Source organism: Pseudophryne corroboree, chromosome 11 (assembly GCF_028390025.1).
Source record: "Pseudophryne corroboree isolate aPseCor3 chromosome 11, aPseCor3.hap2, whole genome shotgun sequence".
In the NCBI taxonomy this organism is placed as follows: domain Eukaryota; kingdom Metazoa; phylum Chordata; class Amphibia; order Anura; family Myobatrachidae; genus Pseudophryne; species Pseudophryne corroboree.
In genome coordinates this window covers 81,932-105,319 of record NC_086454.1, presented here as the reverse complement: position 1 = coordinate 105,319, position 23,388 = coordinate 81,932, and the positions used below count along the sequence as shown (strand labels likewise).

The following is a 23,388-nucleotide window of genomic DNA, read 5'->3' as shown; positions in this document are numbered from 1 at the left end:
GAAGGTGGTATCTCAGGGGTATGGGTTCCCATTCAGGAGGCAGCCTCCTCAAAGATTTTTTTGCACCAGCCCGTCTCGTATAGAGTCGAAGGCCAATGCCCTGCAAGAAGCAGTCCAAAAATTACTGCAGTCAGGTGTGATTGTCCCAGTACCTCCATCACAAAGGGGACAGGGGTTTTACTCCAATCTGTTTCTAATCCAGAAGCCAAATGGGTCATATCGACCAATTCTAAATCTGAAAATGCTGAACAGATACATATGGATCCCGAAGTTCCACATGGAGACGTTACGCTCCATAATGTTGGCTATGGAACCGGGAGATTACATGGTATCTCTGGATGTACGGGATGCTTACCTACATGTGCCTATAGCACTGTCTCATCAGTGTTACCTCAGGTTTGCCATCCTCCAGGAACATTTCCAGTTCCAAGCTCTGCCTTTCGGGCTAGCTACAGCACCCAGGGTGTTTACCAAGATCATGGTGGTTATGGCAGCTTGTCTGCGCAAACAGGGGATAAGAATATTCCCATACCTCGACGACCTGTTAATCTTAGCACAGTCGCAAGATTTACTGTTGAGCCATCTTCAACAGACAATAGTTTGTTTACAGAGACACGGGTGGCTCATAAATTGGGAGAAGTCGTCCCTGAATCCGTCACAGCGGATGGTTCATTTGGGAGCCATATTGGATTCAAACCTACAGAAGGTTCTCTTACCAGAGAAAAAGATAGTCAAGGTGCAGGTCATGGCTCAGGAAGCGTTTCAGGCACAGACAATGTCAGTCCATGCAGCAATGCGACTGTTGGGTCTGATGGTATCAACCTTCGACATGGTGGAATATGCGCAATTCCACTCCAGACCGTTGCAGCACCTTATTCTGACAAAATGGAACGGAAATCATCAGACGACAAAGAAGCAGATGATAAAGATTCCAGTAAACGTAAAAAGGTCTCTAGCGTGGTGGCTACAGACAGACCATTTAAACAAGGGGAGACCCTTTTGGATAAAATAGTGGCAAGTCCTGACAACAGATGCCAGCCTGCAGGGCTGGGGGGCGGTACTTGGAAGCCTTTGGTTCCAAGGAAAGTGGACCATAAGGGAAAGTCGCCTGCCAATAAATCTGTTAGAAATAAGAGCCATTTAGTTGGCTCTGGTTCAGGGAAAGGACAATCTACAAGGAAGACCAGTCCAGATCCGCTCGGACAATGCGACGGCAGTAGCATACCTCAATCATCAAGGAGGAACTCACAGCAAGAGTCTGATGGAGGAAGTAACTCCCATTCTAAAATGGGCAGAACTCCATCTCCCGGCATTGTCAGCAGTTTTTGTCCCGGGTGTGCTAAACTGGGAAGTGGACTTTCTCAGTCGGCACACCATTCAGGAAACCGAGTGGGCACTACACCCAGAAGTATTTCAGACACTGGTGAACAGATGGGGTCTACCGGAGATAGACCTTATGGCGTCTCGTCTGAACAACAAAGTTCCGAGGTACGGATCAATAACAAGGGACCCAGGGGCGGTCCTTGTAGACGCACTGTCAGTAGAATGGAGGTTTCAGCTGGCATATCTGTTCCCTCCAATATCTCTGTTACCCAGAGTAGTGAGAAAGATAAAACAGGCAAAAGGAGCGATCATTCTAATAGCTCCAGCTTGGCCAAGAAGGCATTGGTACACAGATCTGTTGAGAATGTCTGTGGAAGAACAGATACTGCTCCCTCAACGTCCAGATCTGCTAATGCAGGGTCCTTGTTGTCACAGTCATCTGGATCGCCTGTCTTTGACGGCGTGGCTGTTGAAACCTCTATCTTAGAGGCTAAAGGTTTTTCGAAGCAAGTAATCCAAACTATGCTTAGAGCAAGAAAGCCTTCTTCGGCCCGTGTGTATCATAGAATATGGCAAGCCTATATTCATTGGTGTACTGGAAAAAATTTCAATCCGAGATCTTTTAAAGTAGCTAGGATTTTGGATTTCCTTCAGGCAGGATTGGATAAAGGGTAGAAAGCTTCTTTCCTTGAGGGTTCAAGTATCAGCGTTAACTGTATGGTTTCAGCAGAAGATTGCTGATTTACAGGATGTACGTACATTTTTCCAAGGAGTAGTACATATTCAACCTCCATTTGTTCCTCCTGCAGCTCCCTGGGATTTGAATTTAGTTCTTAAATTTCTCCAGGGTCCTTTGTTTGAACCACTTGAGAGAGCGGATCTTAAGTGGTTAATGGTTAAAGTTCTTTTTTTACTGGCAATGGCGTCAGCCAGAAGAGTGTCAGATTTGGGAGCATTATCGTGTAAGTCTCCTTTCCTAAGTTATTTTCCAGACAGAGCAGTTCTCAGAACGAGATCTAGCTATCTTCCAAAGGTGGTATCAAAGTTTCACCTGAATGAAGAGATTGTAGTCCCAGCTTTTCAGGTATCGGGACTATCTGCGGGAGAAGCGTCGCTGGACGTGGTCCGAGCTTTAAGAATCTACATAGATCGTACTAGTGCCATCAGGAAAACAGATTCTCTCTCCATCCTCTACGGATTCCATAGAAGAGGATGGCCTGCTAGTAAACAGACGCTGGCGAGATGGCTCCGAATGGTAATATCAGAAGCTTATTCTCTTGCAGATCTCCCTATACCGGCTAATGTCTCTGCACACTCTACACGTAAGGTAGGTCCTTCTTGCGCAGCACAACAGGGTGCTTCAGCAGAACAGATATGTAGGGCAGCCACATGGTCTTCCATAAACACATTCATTAGACATTATGCCTTGGATACTTTTGCCTCTCATGACGCAGACTTCGGGCGAAAGGTCCTCCTATGCAATCAGGAGCGTCCCCGCCACTAAAATGGCTTTGGGAATCCCAATGTTATCCTGTGGATAATCCTGTGGACCCAGCCAGAGAAATATACGTTATGGTAAGAACTTACCGTTGATAACGTGATTTCTCTTATGTCCACAGGTATCCACAGGGATCCCACCCTGACGCACCTGATTTGAGGATCTAGACAAACACTAAAAACCTCTTCCTTCTTGTATGGAAGGGTGTGCATGTGTGTTCTTATCGCCTGTACAGGTCTCTGCCTGATGTTCCTGCCTAAAAACGCTGTGGAAAGAACTGATCTGACTGAGTCAGTGGGCGGGACTATATAGTGGAGGCCCCAATACATCCTGGGAGGCCAGAAAGCTCATGACCGTGTTGGTGCCATTTTCGCTGTCTCTCGAAAATATCCCAATGTTATCCTGTGGATACCTGTGGACATAAGAGAAATCACGTTATCAACGGTAAGTTCTTACCATAACGTATATTTCTCTGACGTCCTAGTGGATGCTGGGAACTCCGTAAGGACCATGGGGAATAGACGGGCTCCGCAGGAGACTGGGCACTCTAAAGAAAAGATTAGGTACTATCTGGTGTGCACTGGCTCCTCCCTCTATGCCCCTCCTCCAGACCTCAGTTAGAATCTGTGCCCGGCCAGAGCTGGGTGCTCCTAGTGGGCTCTCCTGAGCTTACTAGTAAAGAAAGTATTTATTAGGTTTTTTATTTTCAGTGAGCTTCTGCTGGCAACAGACTCACTGCTACGTGGGACTGAGGGGAGAGAAGCGAACCTACCTGCTTGCAGCTAGCTTGTGCTTCTTAGGCTACTGGACACCATTAGCTCCTGAGGGTTCGAACACAGGCACCTGTCCTCGATCGTCCGTTCCCGGAGCCGCGCCGCCGTCCCCCTCGCAGAGCCAGAAGAAAAGAAGCTTGAAGACGGCGAAATCGGCGGCAGAAGACTCCTGTCTTCATTTAAGGTAGCGCACAGCACCGCAGCTGTGCGCCATTGCTCCCAGCACACTTACACACTCCGGTCACTGTAGGGTGCAGGGCGCTGGGGGGCGCCCTGGGCAGCAATTGAAGTACCTTTTGGCAATAAAAATACATATATACAGTCTGGCACTGTATATATGTAAAAACCCCCGCCATTTTTTTACACAGAAAGCGGGACAGAAGCCCGCCACTGAGGGGGCGGGGCCTTCTTCCTCAGCACACCAGCGCCATTTTTTCTTCACAGCTCCGCTGGAAGCAGCTCCCCAGGCTCTCCCCTGCAGTATCCAGGTACAAGAAGGGTAAAAAAGAGAGGGGGGGCACATAAATTTAGGCGCAAATAAAACATATAAGGCAGCTATTGGGTAATCACTTATTGTCAGTGAAAATCCCTGTGTTATATAGCGCTGTGGTGTGTGCTGGCATACTCTCTCTCTGTCTCCCCAAAGGACTTTGTGGGGTCCTGTCCTCAGTCTGAGCATTCCCTGTGTGTGTGCGGTGTGTCGGTAAGGCTGTGTCGACATGTTTGATGAGGAGGGTTACGTGGTGGCGGAGTAAGGGCAGATAAGTGTGGTGTCGCCCCCGTCGGGGCCGACACCTGATTGGATGGATATGTGGAAGGTCTTAAACGACAATGTAAGCTCCTTACATAAAAGGTTTGATGACGCTGCAGCCTTGGGACAGCCGTGTCTCAGCCCGCGCCTGCCCAGGCGACTCAGAAACCGTCAGGGGCTCATAAACGCCCTCTATCTCAGATGGTTGCGACACTGAGTCCGACTCCAGTGTCGACGATGATGAGGCACATTTATAGTCTAAAATGACCAAGGCCATCCGATACATGATTATTGCAATGAAAGATGTATTACACATTTCTGAGATTAATCCTGTTAATACCACGAAGCAGCCAGTGACTTTTCCCCCATCTGATGAATGAATTGTGTGAAGAAGCGTGGAGTTCCCCTGATAAGAAACTAGTGATTTCTAAGAGGTTACTGATGGCGTACCCTTTCCCGCCAACGGACAGGTTACGTTGGGAAACATCCCCTAGGGTGGACAAGGCGCTGACACGCTTATCTAAAAAGGTGGCCCTGCCGTCTCAGGATACGGCCGCCCTAAAGGAGCCTGCGGATAGAAAGCAGGAAGCTATCCTGAAGTCTGTGTATACACACTCTGGTACTCTACTGAGACCTGCTATTGCTTCAGCCTGGATGTGTAGTGCTGCAGCAGCATGGACTGATTCCCTGTCAGACGACATAGATTCCCTCGACAGGGATACTGTTTTGCTAACCCTGGGCCATATAAAAGACGTCGTCTTATATATGCGGGATGCTCAGAGGGGCATTTGCCTGCTGGGCTTTAGAATTAATGCTATGTCCATTTCTGCCAGGAGGGTCTTATGGACTCGGCAATGGACAGGAGATGCTGATTCTAAAAAACACATGGAGGTTTTGCCTTATAAGGGTGAGGAATTGTTTGGGGACGGTCTATCGGACCTCGTGTCCACAGCGACAGCTGGAAAGTCGACTTTCTTGCCTCAGGTTTCCTCACAGCCTAAGAAAGCACCGTATTATCAAATGCAGTCCTTTCGTTCTCAGAAAGGCAAGAGGGTCAGGGGCGCATCCTTTCTTGGCAGGGGTAGAGGTAAGAAGCTGCACCATGCAGCCAGTTCCCAGGAACAAAAGTCCTCCCCTGCTTCCACTAAATCCACCGCATGACGTTGGGGCTCCACAGGCGGAGCCAGGTGCGGTGGGGGCGCGTCTCCGAAACTTCAGCAACCAGTGGGTTCGCTCACAGGTGGATCTCTGGGCTGTACAAATTGTATCTCAGGGATACAAGCTGGAATTCGAAGCGACTCCCCCCCGCCGTTACCTCAAATCAGCCTTGCCAGCTTCCCCCATGGAAAGGGAGGTAGTACTGGCGGCAATTCACAAGCTGTACCTCCAGCAAGTGATTATCAGGGTCCCTCTCCTTCAACAGGGAAGGGGTTACTATTCCACAATGTTTGTGGTACCGAAACCGGACGGTTCGGTGAGACCCATTCTGAATTTAAAATCCTTGAACACTTATATAAAGAAATTCAAGTTCAAAATGGAATCGCTCAGAGCGGTTATTGCAAGCCTGGAAGAGGGGGATTTTATGGTGTCGCTGGACATCAAAGATGCTTACTTGCATGTCCCCATTTACCCACCTCACCAGGAGTACCTCAGGTTTGTGGTACAGGACTGTCATTACCAGTTCCAGACGTTGCCGTTTGGCCTGTCCACGGCACAGAGGATATTTACCAAGGTAATGGCCGAAATGATGATACTCCTTCGGAAGCCCATCTAGGAGTGGCACTGCAGTGTCACGCAGGATGGCCCTTCCAAAAAACACTCCCCAAACAGCACATGACGCAAAGAAAAAAAGAGGCGCAATGAGGTAGCTGTGTGAGTAAGCTAAGCGACCCTAGTGGCCGACACAAACACCTGGCCCATCTAGGAGTGGCACTGCAGTGTCACGCAGGATGGCCCTTCCAAAAAACACTCCCCAAACAGCAGCACATGACGCAAAGAAGAAAAAAAAGAGGCGCAATGAGGTAGCTGTGTGAGTAAGCTAAGCGACCCTAGTGGCCGACACAAACACCTGGCCCATCTAGGAGTGGCACTGCAGTGTCACGCAGGATGGCCCTTCCAAAAAACACCCCCCAAACAGCACATGACGCAAAGAAAAATGAAAGAAAAAAGAGGTGCAAGATGGAATTGTCCTTGGGCCCTCCCACCCACCCTTATGTTGTATAAACAGGACATGCACACTTTAACCAACCCATCATTTCAGTGACAGGGTCTGCCACACGACTGTGACTGAAATGACGGGTTGGTTTGGACCCCCACCAAAAAAGAAGCAATTAATCTCTCCTTGCACAAACTGGCTCTACAGAGGCAAGATGTCCACCTCATCATCTTCCTCCGATATATCACCGTGTACATCCCCCTCCTCACAGATTATCAATTCGTCCCCACTGGAATCCACCATCTCAGCTCCCTGTGTACTTTGTGGAGGCAATTGCTGCTGGTCAATGTCTCCACGGAGGAATTGATTATAATTCATTTTAATGAACATCATCTTCTCCACATTTTCTGGATGTAACCTCGTACGCCGATTGCTGACAAGGTGAGCGGCGGCACTAAACACTCTTTCGGAGTACACACTTGTGGGAGGGCAACTTAGGTAGAATAAAGCCAGTTTGTGCAAGGGCCACCAAATTGCCTCTTTTTCCTGCCAGTATAAGTACGGACTGTCTGACGTGCCTACTTGGATGCGGTCACTCATATAATCCTCCACCATTCTTTCAATGGGGAGAGAATCATATGCAGTGACAGTAGACGACATGTCCGTAATCGTTGTCAGGTCCTTCAGTCCGGACCAGATGTCAGCATCAGCAGTCGCTCCAGACTGCCCTGCATCACCGCTAGCGGGTGGGCTCGGAATTCTGAGCCTTTTCCTCGCACCCACAGTTGCGGGAGAATGTGAAGGAGGAGATGTTGACAGGTCGCGTTCCGCTTGACTTGACAATTTTGTCACCAGCAGTTCTTTGAACCCCAGCAGACTTGTGTCTGCCGGAAAGAGAGATCCAAGGTAGGTTTTAAATCTAGGATCGAGCACGGTGGCCAAAATGTAGTGCTCTGATTTCAACAGATTGACCACCCGTGAATCCTTGTTAAGCGAATTAAGGGCTCCATCCACAAGTCCCACATGCCTGGCGGAATCGCTCTGTGTTAGCTCCTCCTTCAATGCCTCCAGCTTCTTCTGCAAAAGCCTGATGAGGGGAATGACCTGACTCAGGCTGGCAGTGTCTGAACTGACTTCACGTGTGGCAAGTTCAAAAGGTTGCAGAACCTTGCACAACGTTGAAATCATTCTCCACTGCGCTTGAGACAGGTGCATTCCACCTCCTATATCGTGCTCAGTTGTATAGGCTTGAATGGCCTTTTGCTGCTCCTCCAACCTCTGAAGCATATAGAGGGTTGAATTCCACCTCGTTACCACTTCTTGCTTCAGATGATGGCAGGGCAGGTTCAGGCGTTTTTGGTGGTGCTCCAGTCTTCTGTACGTGGTGCCTGTACGCCGAAAGTGTCCCGCAATTCTTCTGGCCACCGACAGCATCTCTTGCACGCCCCTCTCGTTTTTTAAATAATTCTGCACCACCAAATTCAAGGTATGTGCAAAACATGGGACGTGCTGGAATTTGCCCATATTTAATGCACACACAATATTGCTGGCGTTGTCCGATGCCACAAATCCACAGGAGAGTCCAATTGGGGTAAGCCATTCTGCGATGATCTTCCTCAGTTGCCGTAAGAGGTTTTTTGCTGTGTGCGTATTCTGGAAAGCGGTGATACAAAGCGTAGCCTGCCTAGGAAAGAGTTGGCGTTTGCGAGATGCTGCTACTGGTGCCGCCGCTGCTGTTCTTGCGGCGGGAGTCCATACATCTACCCAGTGGGCTGTCACAGTCATATAGTCCTGAGCCTGCCCTGCTCCACTTGTCCACATGTCCGTGGTTAAGTGGACATTGGGTACAACTGCATTTTTTAGGACACTGGTGAGTCTTTTTCTGAGGTCTGTGTACATTTTCGGTATCGCCTGCCTAGAGAAATGGAACCTAGATGGTATTTGGTACCGGGGACACAGTACCTCCAACAAGTCTCTAGTTGCCTCTGCAGTAATGATGGATACCGGAACCACGTTTCTCACCGCCCAGGATGCCAAGGCCTCAGTTATCCGCTTTGCAGCAGGATGACTGCTGTGATATTTCATCTTCCTTGCAAAGGACTGTTGGACAGTCAATTGCTTGGTGGAAGTAGTAAAAGTGGTCTTACGAGTACGACTTCCCCTCTGGGATGACCATCGACTCCCAGCAGCAACAACAGCAGCGCCAGCAGCAGTAGGCGTTACACGCAAGGATGCATCGGAGGAATCCCAGGCAGGAGAGGACTCGTCAGAATTGCCAGTGACATGGCCTGCAGGACTATTGGCATTCCTGGGGAAGGAGGAAATTGACACTGAGGGAGTTGGTGGGGTGGTTTGCGTGAGCTTGGTTACAAGAGGAAGGGATTTACTGGTCAGTGGACTGCTTCCGCTGTCGCCCAAAGTTTTTGAACTTGTCACTGACTTATGATGAATGCGCTGCAGGTGACGTATAAGGGAGGATGTTCCGAGGTGGTTAACGTCCTTACCCCTACTTATTACAGCTTGACAAAGGCAACACACGGCTTGACAAATGTTGTCCGCATTTCTGTTGAAATACTTCCACACCGAAGAGCTGATTTTTTTGGTATTTTCACCAGGCATGTCAATGGCCCTATTCCTCCCACGGACAACAGGTGTCTCCCCGGGTGCCTGACTTAAACAAACCACCTCACCATCAGAATCCTCCTGGTCAATTTCCTCCCCAGCGCCAGCAACACCCATATCCTCCTCATCCTGGTGTACTTCAACACTGACATCTTCAATCTGACTATCAGGAACTGGACTGCGGGTGCTCCTTCCAGCACTTGCAGGGGGCGTGCAAATGGTGGAAGGCGCATGCTCTTCACGTCCAGTGTTGGGAAGGTCAGGCATCGCAAACGACACAATTGGACTCTCCTTGTGGATTTGTGATTTCGAAGAACGCACAGTTCTTTGCTGTGCTTTTGCCAGCTTGAGTCTTTTCATTTTTCTAGCGAGAGGCTGAGTGCTTCCATCCTCATGTGAAGCTGAACCACTAGCCATGAACATAGGCCAGGGCCTCAGCCGTTCCTTGCCACTCCGTGTGGTAAATGGCATATTGGCAAGTTTACGCTTCTCCTCTGACCATTTTATTTTAGATTTTTTAGTCCTTTTTTTACTGATATTTGGTGTTTTGGATTTTACATGCTCTGTACTATGACATTGGGCATCGGCCTTGGCAGACGACGTTGCTGGCATTTCATCGTCTCGGCCATGACTAGTGGCAGCAGCTTCAGCACGAGGTGGAAGTCGATCTTGATCTTTCCCTATTTTTGGAACCTCAACATTTTTGTTCTCCATATTTTAATAGGCACAACTAAAAGGCACCTCAGGTAAACAATGGAGATGGATGGATACTAGTATACTTATGGATGGACGAGCGACTGCCGACACTGAGGTAGCTACAGCCGTGGACTACCGTACTGCGTCTGCTGCTAATATAGACTGGATGATAATGATATATAAAATATATATATATCACTACTGCAGCCGGACAGGTATATATTATATAATGACGGACCTGCTGGACACTGTCAGCAGCACTGCAGACTCCTAAAGTTAGCTACTAGTAGTATCAAGAAGATAGAAAAAAAAAAAAAACACCACAGGTAGGTGGTGTACAATTATGGATGGACGAGCGACTGCCGACACAGAGGTAGCTACAGCCGTGGACTACCGTACTGCGTCTGCTGCTAATATAGACTGGATGATAATGATATAAAAATATATATATATATATATCACTACTGCAGCCGGACAGGTATATATTATATAATGACGGACCTGCTGGACACTGTCAGCAGCACTGCAGACTCCTAAAGTAAGCTACTAGTAGTATCAAGAAGATAGAAAAAAAAAAAAACACCACAGGTAGGTGGTATACAATTATGGATGGACGAGCGACTGCCGACACAGAGGTAGCTACAGCCGTGGACTACCGTACTGCGTCTGCTGCTAATATAGACTGGATGATAATGATATAAAAAATATATATATATATATATATATCACTACTGCAGCCGGACAGGGATATATTATATAATGACGGACCTGCTGGACACTGTCAGCAGCACTGCAGACTCCTAAAGTAAGCTACTAGTAGTATCAAGAAGATAGAAAAAAAAAAAAACACCACAGGTAGGTGGTATACAATTATGGATGGACGAGCGACTGCCGACACAGAGGTAGCTACAGCCGTGGACTACCGTACTGCGTCTGCTGCTAATATAGACTGGATGATAATGATATAAAAAATATATATATATATATATCACTACTGCAGCCGGACAGGTATATATTATATAATGACGGACCTGCTGGACACTGTCAGCAGCACTGCAGACTCCTAAAGTAAGCTACTAGTAGTATCAAGAAGATAGAAAAAAAAAAAAACACCACAGGTAGGTGGTATACAATTATGGATGGACGAGCGACTGCCGACACAGAGGTAGCTACAGCCGTGGACTACCGTACTGCGTCTGCTGCTAATATAGACTGGATGATAATGATATAAAAAATATATATATATCACTACTGCAGCCGGACAGGTATATATTATATAATTAATGACGGACCTGCTGGACACTGTCAGCAGAATGCGTTTATAGAATAAAAACACCACACGACGAGTGTTTAACTTTTTCAGGCAGACAATCACAATATACTGGTGGTCAGACAGTGGTCACTGGTCAGTCACACTGGCAGTGGCACTCTGGCAGCAAAAGTGTGCACTGTTAAATAATATGTACTCCTGCTATAACTGCTCCCCAGTCTCCCCCACAATTAAGCTGTGTGAGCACTGAGCACTCAGCACAGTCAGATATACATAGATGATGCAGCACACTGAGGCTGAGCACAGATATGGTATACTGTTACTGTGTCACTGTGTATCGTTTTTTTTCAGGCAGAGAACGGATTATATTAAATAATAATATAATAAAAAAACTGCACTGGTGGTCACTGGTCAGTCACTAGTAAACTCTGCACTCTCTGAGTACTCCTAAGCTCCAGTAAATCAAGTGTCTCACTCTCACTCTCTCTCTTCTAATCTAAATGGAGAGGACGCCAGCCACGTCCTCTCCCTATGAATCTCAATGCACGTGTGAAAATGGCGGCGACGCGCGGCTCCTTATATAGAATCCGAGTCTCGCGATAGAATACGAGCCTCGCGAGAGTCCGACAGCGGGATGATGACGTTCGGGCGCGCTCGGGTTAGCCGAGCAAGGCGGGAAGATCCGAGTCTGCCTCGGATCCGTGTAAAAAGGCTGAAGTTCGGGGGGGTTCGGATTCCGAGGAACCGAACCCGCTCATCTCTACTTTCAGTGGGATCTGTTGGACAAGTGGTCCGGATCGCATCTTCAGATGCATCGGCTGATCACCCTGTCCCCAAGGGCCAGGGTGTCTCTTCTGTGGTGGCTGCAGAGTGCTCACCTTCTCGAAGGCCGCAGGTTCGGCATACAGGACTGGGTCCTGGTGACCACGGATGCAAGCCTCCGAGGATGGGGGGCAGTCACTCAGGGAAGAAACTTCCAAGGGCTGTGGTCAAGTCTGGAGACTTCTCTACACATAAATATACTGGAACTAAGGGCCATTTACAACGCCCTGAGTCAAGCAGAGCCCCTGCTTCGAAACCGGCCAGTGCTGATTCAGTCAGAAAACATCACGGCGGTCGCCCATGTAAACCGCCAGGGCGGCACAAGAAGCAGGATGGCAATGGCGGAAGCCACAAAGATTCTTCGGTGGGCGGAGAATCACGTGCAAGCACTGTCAGCAGTGTTCATTCCGGGAGTGGACAACTGGGAAGCAGACTTCCTCAGCAGACACGACCTCCACCCGGGAGAGTGGGGACTTCGTCAAGAAGTCTTCACACAGATTGCAAAGCGATGGGAACTGCCACAGGTGGACATGATGGCGTCCCGCCTCAACAAAAAGCTAAAAAGATATTGCGCCAGGTCAAGGGACCCTCAGGCGATAGCTGTGGACGCCCTAGTGACACCGTGGGTGTACCAGTCGGTATATGTGTTTCCTCCTCTTCCTCTCATACCCAAGGTGCTGAGAATAGTAAGAAAGAGAGGAATAAGAACTCATTGTTCCGGATTGGCCAAGAAGGACTTGGTACCCGGAACTGCAAGAAATGCGCATAGAGGACCCATGGCCTCTGCCTCTCAGACAAGACCTGCTGCAACAAGGGCCCTGTCTGTTCCAAGACTTAACGCGGCTGCGTTTGACGGCATGGCGGTTGAACGCCGGATCCTAGCGGAAAAAGGCATTCCGGATGAAGTTATTCCTACGCTGATAAAGGCTAGGAAAGACGTGACAGCAAAAGCATTATCACCGTATATGGCGAAAATATGTTGCTTGGTGTAAGGCCAGGAAGGCCCCTACAGAGGAATTCCAGCTGGGTCGTTTCCTGCACTTCCTACAGTCAGGGGTGACCATGGGCCTAAAATTGGGGTCCATAAAGGTCCAGATTTCGGCCCTATCCATTTTCTTTCAAAAAGAACTGGCTTCACTGCCTGAGGTTCAGACGTTTGTTAAGGGAGTGCTGCATATTCAGCCCCCTTTTGTGCCACCAGTGGCACCCTGGGATCTTAACGTTGTGTTGGATTTCCTGAAATCCCACTGGTTTGAGCCACTTAAGACCGTGGAACTAAAGTATCTCACGTGGAAAGTGGTCATGCTGTTGGCCTTAGCATCCGCTAGGCGTGTGTCGGAATTGGCGGTTTTGTCATGTAAAAGCCCATATCTGATCTTCCATATGGACAGGGCAGAATTGAGGACTTGTCCCCAATTTCTCCCAAAGGTGGTATCATCGTTTCATTTGAACCAACCTATTGTGGTGCCTGCGGCTACTCGGGACTTGGAGGACTCCAAGTTGCTGGACGTAGTCAGGGCTTTGAAAATATATGTTTCCAGAACGGCTGGAGTCAGGAAGACTGACTCGCTGTTTATCCTGCATGCACCCAACAAACTGGGTGCTCCTGCTTCAAAGCAAACTATTGCTCGCTGGACCTGAAGCACAATTCAGCTGGCTCATTCTGCGGCTGGATTGCCGCATCCAAAATCAGTAAAAGCCCATTCCACAAGGAAGGTGGGCTCTTCTTGGGCGGCTGCCCGAGGGGTCTCGGCTTTACAGCTTTGCCGAGCGGCTACTTGGTCGGGTTCAAACACCTTTGTAAAGTTCTACAAGTTTGATACCCTGGCTGAGGAGGACCTTGTGTTTGCTCATTCGGTGCTGCAGAGTCATCCGCACTCTCCCGCCCGTTTGGGAGCTTTGGTATAATCCCCATGGTCCTTACGGAGTTCCCAGCATCCACTAGGACGTCAGAGAAAATAAGAATTTACTCACCGGTAATTCTATTTCTCGTAGTCCGTAGTGGATGCTGGGCGCACGTCCCAAGTGCGGACTTTCTGCAATACGTGTATATAGTTATTGCTTAAATAAGGGTTATTGTTATGAGCCATCCGTTGAGTGAGGCTCAGTTGTTGTTCATACTGTTAACTGGGTAAGTTTATCACAAGTTATACGGTGTGATTGGTGGGGCTGGTATGAGTCTTACCCTGGATTCAAAAAATCCTTTCCTTGTAATGTCAGCTCTTCCGGGCACAGTTTCCCTAACTGAGGTCTGGAGGAGGGGCATAGAGGGAGGAGCCAGTGCACACCAGATAGTACCTAATCTTTTCTTTAGAGTGCCCAGTCTCCTGCGGAGCCCGTCTATTCCCCATGGTCCTTACGGAGTTCCCAGCATCCACTACGGACTACGAGAAATAGAATTACCGGTGAGTAAATTCTTATTTTATGTGTCATGTACACCTTATACACACACAGCCTGACAGTCATTTATTACAATATTCTTTAATAACCTTGTGTATTAAACAAAGTTTGTGTAAAAACAAAAGTGTCACTATCTCACTCTCACTCAAAAAATTCAGTATTTTGGAAAATTTGGATATGGGATACTCATCCTGTACTTTACATTTCCCCTAAATCTAACCGAATGTAACAGGGTTTCCTTATATTAAAGAGCTACAAGTTACAATGGCAGATACATATGGAATCATCTGTTCTGAATGTATCTTCGTACAAGCTGCTGATCCCTCTTATCAGTCACAGTCCATGGCTGGCTGTAATGTCTGTCAATAGGATTACGGACAGAGTCTGCTGTTTGTAGCTACTGAAACTCCTACATGATCCCGTCGCCCATACGCTGAGCGCTGGGATCCCGACAGTCAGTAGTGGCTCTTTCTTGTAAGGAATCTTGTTTAAGATTTTGTGGCCATTACAAGAGAATCATGTGTACATTGGGATCTGTTGGAAATTGCGCCATAAGAAAGAGATTATTAGAAGCAATATTGAAATGATCCTGGAGCATAAAATAAATAAAAGTCCATAAAGTTTTCATACATTGTGCGAGATATGTCTCTGTGTGTGCAGCGTAAGTGATGTGCGTTCTGTGTTCAGGATCAGGATTACGAGCAGTTGTGGATGACCTGGAGTTGGAAAGGAACCAATTACAGGAGCAGATAATGACCCTTGAAGAGCGATGCCAGGAGCTAGAGGAGAGGTTACAGCTACAGCTACGCATTGAGTCCTTGCAGGTGGGTATGTTATGCCGTAAGTCTAAGGGGCTGATTCAACTCAGAGCGTTGTGCAGTCGCGACCATTTGGAGTTGCGGTAGAGTAACAGAGCTGATTTTCGATCGATGTCGCGGTTCGGATGTACCGCCGTTACGAGCGTGCTGACAGCACATTGCTTGAAATTGAATCAGTATTAAATATCTAAAGAAACATAATGCCCAGAGTGTTTGCAGTGTGGTCAGACCTGGGCATGTGTCACATCTCGCCTTACCAAGTCCTATTGATGGTCTATTGTACTGCTAAATCATTCTTTAGTACAGCTTGTATTTTGCAAGAACATAAAACACTCACTCGTTATAATGATCTGTAACGAGCTGAACATTTTGCAGCTGCCTGATTTTCTCAGTCTTATAACACAGGTAACATTTGATGTAGATGAGGAGACTTCGTCCTTTCCCCAGGTGTGTGGGACACAGCGGGATGCGTGTGTGTGATGTAACACTGCTCTGGTTTCTCTCTGCCATTAATCCTCTGGCACTTCTACCTTCCAGTTGTATTTCAGGTGCTTCTAACACATATAGTACTACAATCCAGCTATTCAGATGCTCTTTGCTGTGTTTTTCTTACTTGCCGTGCTAACACTAGTTATTTGTGTACCTGTAGTGGGAGACAGTCTCCAAATTTCATGATATATATATATATATATATTAGATTTGTTCAAAGTCTCATTTATGCCATTTCATCAGGCAGCTTGGAACAGCTGTAAACTCTCAACTTGGTTAAAGCATGAATTTTATCTATTTGTAATTTGTTCTTGACCACTGGTTTGTTCTTGATGTCCGTTTTTAGACAAATCATGTAATGTAGCGTCTTTATCCCCCTGTTTTGTCCTGTGTTGTGGGTCCTCCCTGTTACCCGCATTCACCCCCGGTCCGGCCATATTGATGGCTTGTAGCGAGGGAGAGCTGTTGGAGAGTGACACACCAGCTCTGTAGGTGGGTGGTGTTTGTGGCAGCTGTTTGGAGAAGCTGGAGCTAATGATGTTGTCCATAGGAGTTTGAGTAGCTGTAATGGGTTCTGACTTGTATGTGACAATGCTGTTATTCTGAGATCTCCACAAGGGGCTTGTCTGTATGAGAGCAACATTTCTAATCACCCTCCATGAATGGCTCAGTTATATAACCTGGTTTCGTCACTTTCCCCAGAAGATCACAGAAGTTATTGAATAAAATAGAAAACGTGGACTTTAACCCATGGCAGCCAGTTATAGATTGGCTTTCACTGCTAAAAAGTGACCTCTGCTTCCTGCCACTTTATAGTAAAAAAGCCCCAATAGCTTCCGCCCCTTAAAGTTGTGGTGTAAGTATCCCCAATGTTTCACAGCTTATTGTCTGCAGGGTTTTGCAGCCATTGCCAGTTGCTCTGCAACATGTCACCACGATCATATTCTGCACAATATATATTTTTTGTTTTTTTGCCCCGGTGATGGACTTTAATCTTCGGTTGAGGGGACATCGTTATCTTGGGTCACACCCGTAAGTGTCTCATTTCTCAGTTGCACAGGTGTGACTCTTTCATCACAGTTATGTTGGTTGTTTAATTGTGTTGGAGCTTTGTGGTCACTGGCAGGATAACGTCTCTCTTGCAGAGTGACAATGAGCGTTTGCAGACACAAGTGGCCCAGCTCCGGCAGCAGCAGAGCCAAGACGCTGACAAGCACTACGACCTCATATCCACCTTGAACAATCAACTTAAAAGGTATTTTTTCCTGTCAAGTAAAAGTATACTTTGTTAGTACAGTAAAGCAATTGCCCCAGTTTAGAGCTATAAAACATTTTCGTTGTCTTCACATAATCTAAATGATTAACCACACCTAATGACAAGGTGACTTCCCGACCAGCTCCGTACGCCACTAAGGCTCCTAAACAATATTTCTTAGTTTGACCAACAGAAATGGCTTTCTTGAAAACGCTGTGGTGGAGAAAGAACAGGCGATCCTGGACGCTACAGCGCGGCTGGATCAGCTGGGCACAGCCAGGAGAACGCTACAGGAGAAGGAGGCTTTGAACAAAGAGCTCATAGATAAGGTGGAGCAGTATGAGCATCAGGTCAGTATAGACCATCCTATTCATCAGCTCACTAAGCGTTTCATGTCTCTTTCCTGTTACAGTAATAGGCTGCACAACCATACATATTCATTCAGTACATAGATGTGCGCTTTCTCATAGCGTATAATGGTTGGCTCACTGACACTTTATCAGCTGTGTGTCCTGACCAGTGACGGTTGCTGACTGGGGGCTGCAGCACCAACCGGAATTATTAGGATGGGGTAGTGAAGGGGAAGGATCAGCCATTGACTCTGACCATCTCTGGACTTACTGCTATACGCACTAGATATAGTGTTGTGTGAGGGCACCACGTAACTGATGACCCATTGACCTGATGTGACGTTGGCGCTCCTGCTTAACAAACGCACATTTATCCTTCAGTGATGGAAATGATCAGTTTCCTACCAGTATCATCATTATAATATTAGAGGCCTGATATGTTTTACTCTCTGATCACAGTGCATGTATGTAAACACACTATTCAGAGAGTTCAGAAGGCCAGGAACTAAGTGGTCTATTTACTAAGCCTTGGACAGAGATAAAGCACCAGCCAATCAGCTCCTAACTGTTATTTTTCAAACCCAGCCTTTGACATAGCTGTTAGACACTGATTGTCTGGGACTTTATCTCTGTCCAAGGCTTAGTAAATAGACTCCTAAAATACAAAGATGCTGCTTTGTAGTCACTGCGTTGGTAAGCAGGGAGTCTTGTCAGGAAATTCTGAAATATAATTTTGGATTAATGCTCCCGTCACTGTGCAGCTCCAGCTGCAATAGAACTACATGTCTCAGGCTGCCTCTGGCTTACATGGCATGCTGACACAGTTCCTCAACTAACGTAGAGCCGCAGCTTTCAGATTCTCTCTGATGCGTCGTATACTATACACCTTTTATTTTCCAGCTTGAAGAGGTCAGAAGCAAACAGAGGGTGTCAGAGTCTGAAAACGCTGCGTTGAAGCTGTCCAGCGCTGAACTCGCAGAGAAGGTGTCTGTGTTTAAGGAGAGGGTAAGGCTGGTCTGCCAGGCAGGGAAATCTATTATCTTCCTGCTAATTCCTATAATACGTATCAAGAAGATCATAAAACTACTCGCATTCTCTGTACGAGCTGACATTGCACCTGCTGTAACTGATGATTGTATTTTATATTGTGCGCGGTCTGATCAGCACGTTCTGCAGTCTGTCCGCTCTGTGAAAGCTGGTTTCATATCTCCTGCTGTATTCAGTGATTAGTGTCACATTACATCCCTATACGCGCGCGTCAGTCTAACGCAGTCATTCTCAAATGCAGTTTTTATGTGGAATGCATGCGCTACCTGAAATAAGGGTTTTGTTTGAGTAACAGCCCCGTATTCACTGAAGATGATAAAAGAAGGACTGTAAGATAGAGCCCCCTAGAGATAACCTAAAGATAGATTCTCTTCCATACACGAGATCTCGGGCCTGATTCACACCTGATCGTAGATGAGATAAATGTAGCACATCTGCGATCATTCACCCTGACATGCGGGGGACGCCCAGCACTGGGCTAGTCACCTCACATGTCAGGCCCTACCCCCACCGCCAGAGTACAAAAGCATCGCACGGCGGCGATGCTTTTGTACTTGAAGAGTAACTCCCGGCCAGCGCAGCTCCTGCCCTCTGGCAGGTAGTTACTCGTCGCTGTCCAGGTCGCAGCGGCTGTGTGTGACGTCACGCAACTGCCTTGGCCGCCCCCCCCCCCCCAGTCTGGGCACGCCTGCATTGCCTGGGCCGCGCCCCTAAAACGGCGGCCAAATACCTAGCGACCGTGACAAGCAGAGTCGATCGCGGGGCTGAGACGGCCATCGTATGTGCGCCGGCGCATGCGCAGTTCACACCTGATTGGCCACTCTGCGAAACGCACAGCAGCGATCATGTCTGAATTAGGCCCCCTGACTCCAGTGGCTGAAGAGAAGAAAGTCCAATGTCAGGTCACACAGAGCTCTACAGGAACGTACGGCAGTTACATGCAGGACTACAGCCATGGCGCAAATAGTAATTGTCACTAAGTCGCTGCCTCCGTTTTTATGATGACACTCTGCATATACACAGGAATGGTGGCATCTCAGCCGAGGGAGTGACCTCTTACACGTTTGCCTAAGAACACAGAAATGAATAAAAGAATGAACCAAAACATCCTCCAAGAGCAACTTCTCCCAACCATTGGTGAGGAACAATGCCTTTTCCAGCATGACGGAGAACCTTGCCATAGTGCAAAAGTGCCAAGTGGCTGGAGGAACAAAACATTTACATTTTGGTTCCATGGCCAGGAATCTCCCCAGACCTTAATCATATTGAGAACGTGTGGTCAATCCTCAAGAGGCGGGTAGACAAACAAAAACCCACAAGTTCTGCCATACTCCAAGCATTGATTAGGCAGGAAAGGGCGGCAATCAGTCAGTATGTGGCCCAGAAGATGATTGACAGCATGCCAGGGCGAATTGCAGAGGTCTTGTAAAAGAAGGGTCATCACGGCAAATATTGACTCTGCATAAACTTAAAGTAATTGTCAATAAAAGCCTCTGACACTTATGAAATGCTGTAATTATACTTAAGTATACCACAGTAACATCTGACAAAAAGGCCTAAAAACACCGAAGCAGCAAACTTTGTGAAAACCAATACTTGTGTCATTTCTATCTTTCTTGTTTCCATTTAAACTAGAGTATTGCAGAGTACTCATATGGGAGCTGCATTATAATATCTTACTCAAATCCACAAAGGTCACCTATCCTTTATTAATTGGTTTGTTATGAACGCCTGAACTAATAATTATATTTTTATAATTATTTGTTTATATTCTTCTGAAAGATGCACAACAGTGCTGAGATCTGAACTTTTAAAGAACATAGAGCCTGATTCTGAGTTGGGAAAAGCAAGTTTCTTCTTCGAGTTTCATAGGGCTCTACAGGGTTAACATCGGGGTTGTAGGTGGTGTATCAGGTCTGGGCACCAGTTAAGCTTTCAGATATCCCAGGATGCCTTGGTCTTTCCCCTCTATAACCCCGCCTCCATGCTCAGGCAAGTCTGTATTTTGTTGGTACCAGCAGGAAGCTGGATGCACCTCTAAGCTTTCTTTCTAATTTTTATATTTCTTCACTTTTTACTTGAGTCTGCAGCTGATAGACTCCGGCACTGAGACTCCATCACCCCCCTGCACAACTCTGCTGTAAACAGGTACTTCTTGCGGCGAACAAGGAGCGCTACTAGCACCGCTCAGCTTTAGAGACCCCCAGACTGCATGTCCGGCATCGGTGGTAGGTAAGCGCGTTTCAAAACACAGTACACCGCGTGTCCTGGGAGACGGACCGTGGCGCTTGTGTGGACACTGGCTCTGACCATGGACTCCACTATACCATCAGGGCATACTGGCACAGGCTTGGTATAAGTATACACCGTTTAGTAAGGCCAGCTGTACCTTGGGGTTAATGCCAGCATAGGGAAAGCAGCGCTGAGCATGTAGCTCCTCCCCAGATCTGGGCGCCAGTCCACCGCGGACTTCCCTCCTTTGAGCTGCTCCTCCTCCTCCCCTTCAGAGACCTCAGGCAGCCATTTCCACATGCAGCAAGTCAGGTCTTCGGGAACGCTGGGTCCAGTCTCCCTGTAAACCATCTCCAATGAGCCATGTTCTACTACACTTATATCCTACCTGCTAAATCCAGATGAGTACTTGATTTCAGTGCTCATTGCAGTTAAAATTGTATATTTCTGCGTTATATGTGATTTGTGCTAGTTCTACTGTCTGATTCTTTCTACTCTACCTGTTGCCATAAAATTGTGGGTGCATCCCTTTTTTTGCAGTCATGTCTAGCAAAGCAAAGGGTCACAAACAATCTGAGACCACAGTTTTCATTTCATGCAGATTTTGCTCACAAGACATTGTGCAAGATGGGCTCTGTGTTACTTTTTATACATCCTCTAGCCAGTCAACACCTCCAGCCCCTGGACGGGAGCCTCCTGGGCTTCCTTTTCTCAGTTACTAGGTACTTTAGTAGATCATCTGGCCCTATGGGCCCTCCGATCCCAGTCCCAGCTAATATAATCCAGGCTTTAAACCCACCATGGGTGGATACCCTTTTGAATACGGCTCAAAGCCTGGCACAGACCTCCGCGGCTTTGCAGCATATGTTACAAGGAAATAAGCCCTTATCCTCTGGGTCCACTAGGCGGACTGCACCTTCCTCTCAGTCTAATGCTATTTCAGAATCAAATGATTATTCTGCTGAAGAAGGTGAGGATACTAATCCCTCTGCTATGGAGTCTTGAACAGCAAAGGAGCAAAGTCACACTGCTGTGGATAAGTCAGCTTTAGACGCTGTTAAGCATATCCTTCAGCTGGAGGATAAGGAGCCTGCTCCTGTTGCTAAGAATCATCTTATGGAAATTAGGTGTGAACTCGAGAATACACCAGGTAAAAAGTTTCCACTGCCTAAGCACTTGGCATCTCGCTACCCTATTCCAGCGGAAGACTGTTCAAAGTGGGAGACTCCCTCTCCTGTGGATTCTCATGCGACATGTCTAGTTAAAGCTTCCACCTTGCCTGTCACAACAGTTTCTTCACTAAAAGATCCTACGGATAGGAGAATTGAAACTTGTCTCAAGTCTATATATTTCCTAACAGGTGCTGTTAACAGACCCACAGTGGCAGCTTCATGGGCAGCTAAAGCCATTGGACATTGGTCACAGGAGGTGGAGAAGGAAGTTTCCACAGATATCTCACAAGAAAGTATGTCATAGTTGTCTCTTATCAGGCGCTATGATCCAACGGTCTGCGGGGTATCAAGGATACTTGCCTTCCTCCAGCTTGGATTAAGTCTCGGCCTTCGCCTAGCTTCTCTTAAAGTACACATACCTGCTTTGTCTGTATGGTTCCAACGGCGAATTGCTCCATTACCGGATGTTTGCACCTTTCTACAGGGCGTTCTCCGTGTTCAACCTCCCTACGATCTTTCGGTAGCTTCTTGGTCCGTGGTTTTAGACGCTCTTCAGCAGTCTCCATTTGAACCTCTGGAGTTAGTTCATCTTAAGTGGTTGACTGCAAAGACATTATTCCTTCTAGCTATTGCATCCACCAGACTTGGAAGCGCCCTCCTGTTGCCCTCCTTTAATCATCTTTCATCAGGACCGCGCTGTTCTCCGTACTCAGCTCGCTTATCTACCTAAAGTTCTCTCTTATTTCCACCTTAATGAGGAAATTGTGGTTCCGGCCTTTGTCTCACCAAATATTTCGGGCAGGAGAAGTTTCTCTGGATGTGGTCCATGTTCTTCGTATCTACGTAGAGCGGAACAGTTCCATTAGGAAATCAGATTCGCTATTCATCCTCTATGGATTTCACAAACGTGGTTGGCCAGCTAACAGACAGACTCTGGCCAGATGGATTTGCATGGCTATCGCACAAGCATACTCTCAAGCTGACCTTCCAGTGCCAACTTCAATCTCTGCTTATTCTATTCAGTCTGTGGGACCTTCATGGTGCGTCCGCTGAACAATTGTTCAATGCTGCCATGTGGTCTTCCATTCACACTTATGTTTTATGCCTTTGATACATTGGCCTCCCAGGATGCCGGATTCTACTATCCACTCAGGTGCGTCCCCACCCTTGAAGTACTGCTTTAGGACATCCCCGATGTTAACCCTGTGGACCCTATGTACCTCGCAGAAAGAAAGTTAACAAAGGTAAGTCTACTATAACGCTCGTTTTCTGTGCACATGGGCAATATCATGTTGCACTGCAGGTAGGCCAATTCAAAATGTGCAGAGAGATTTAGAAGGCACTTGTCCAAACAAGTAGCATTTGTGGGCTACATGAAAAAGCATCCAGTATTTACCCTGCATGCAAAAATAATAAATGCACTCCTTGTATTGCAACTTGGTTCATCTAGGTACACAGTTACTTGCTCTTTTTTACTTTATTCCCAACTCAGATTCAGGCCAATAGTCTCAAACCACAGTTCACACCCTCCTGCAGAGAATGCAGTTAGAGATAGAAACCATTATACATATATGTTCCACCACCCATAAATGTCTTGTTGTAGCTTTCCAGACGTAAACACTATGTGAACCACACTGCCAGGGAAGCCCTTAGACAAAATAATTTTGGTTTCAACTACCACAAACATCTAAGCCAGCCAAATTTAATCTTGATGA

At 47.2% G+C, this 23,388-nt stretch overlaps 1 protein-coding gene across 6 annotated transcripts in view; it reads left to right on the top strand.

Annotated features, from left to right (window-relative positions):
- The window catches only part of LOC134970257 (golgin subfamily B member 1-like), a 375,865-nt gene that overhangs the window by 286,985 nt on the left and 65,492 nt on the right, over positions 1-23,388 (top strand). For 4 of the 6 annotated variants that reach the window (XM_063946251.1, XM_063946249.1, XM_063946248.1 and 1 more), the window contains 5 exons: positions 14,998-15,134; positions 15,534-15,575; positions 16,763-16,872; positions 17,054-17,222; positions 18,123-18,227. In XM_063946251.1, the coding sequence (XP_063802321.1) occupies positions 14,998-15,134; positions 15,534-15,575; positions 16,763-16,872; positions 17,054-17,222; positions 18,123-18,227 (563 nt within the window). The remainder of the gene's footprint in view (positions 1-14,997; positions 15,135-15,533; positions 15,576-16,762; positions 16,873-17,053; positions 17,223-18,122; positions 18,228-23,388) is intronic. The other 2 variants (XM_063946253.1, XM_063946250.1) reach the window with 1 other exon arrangement.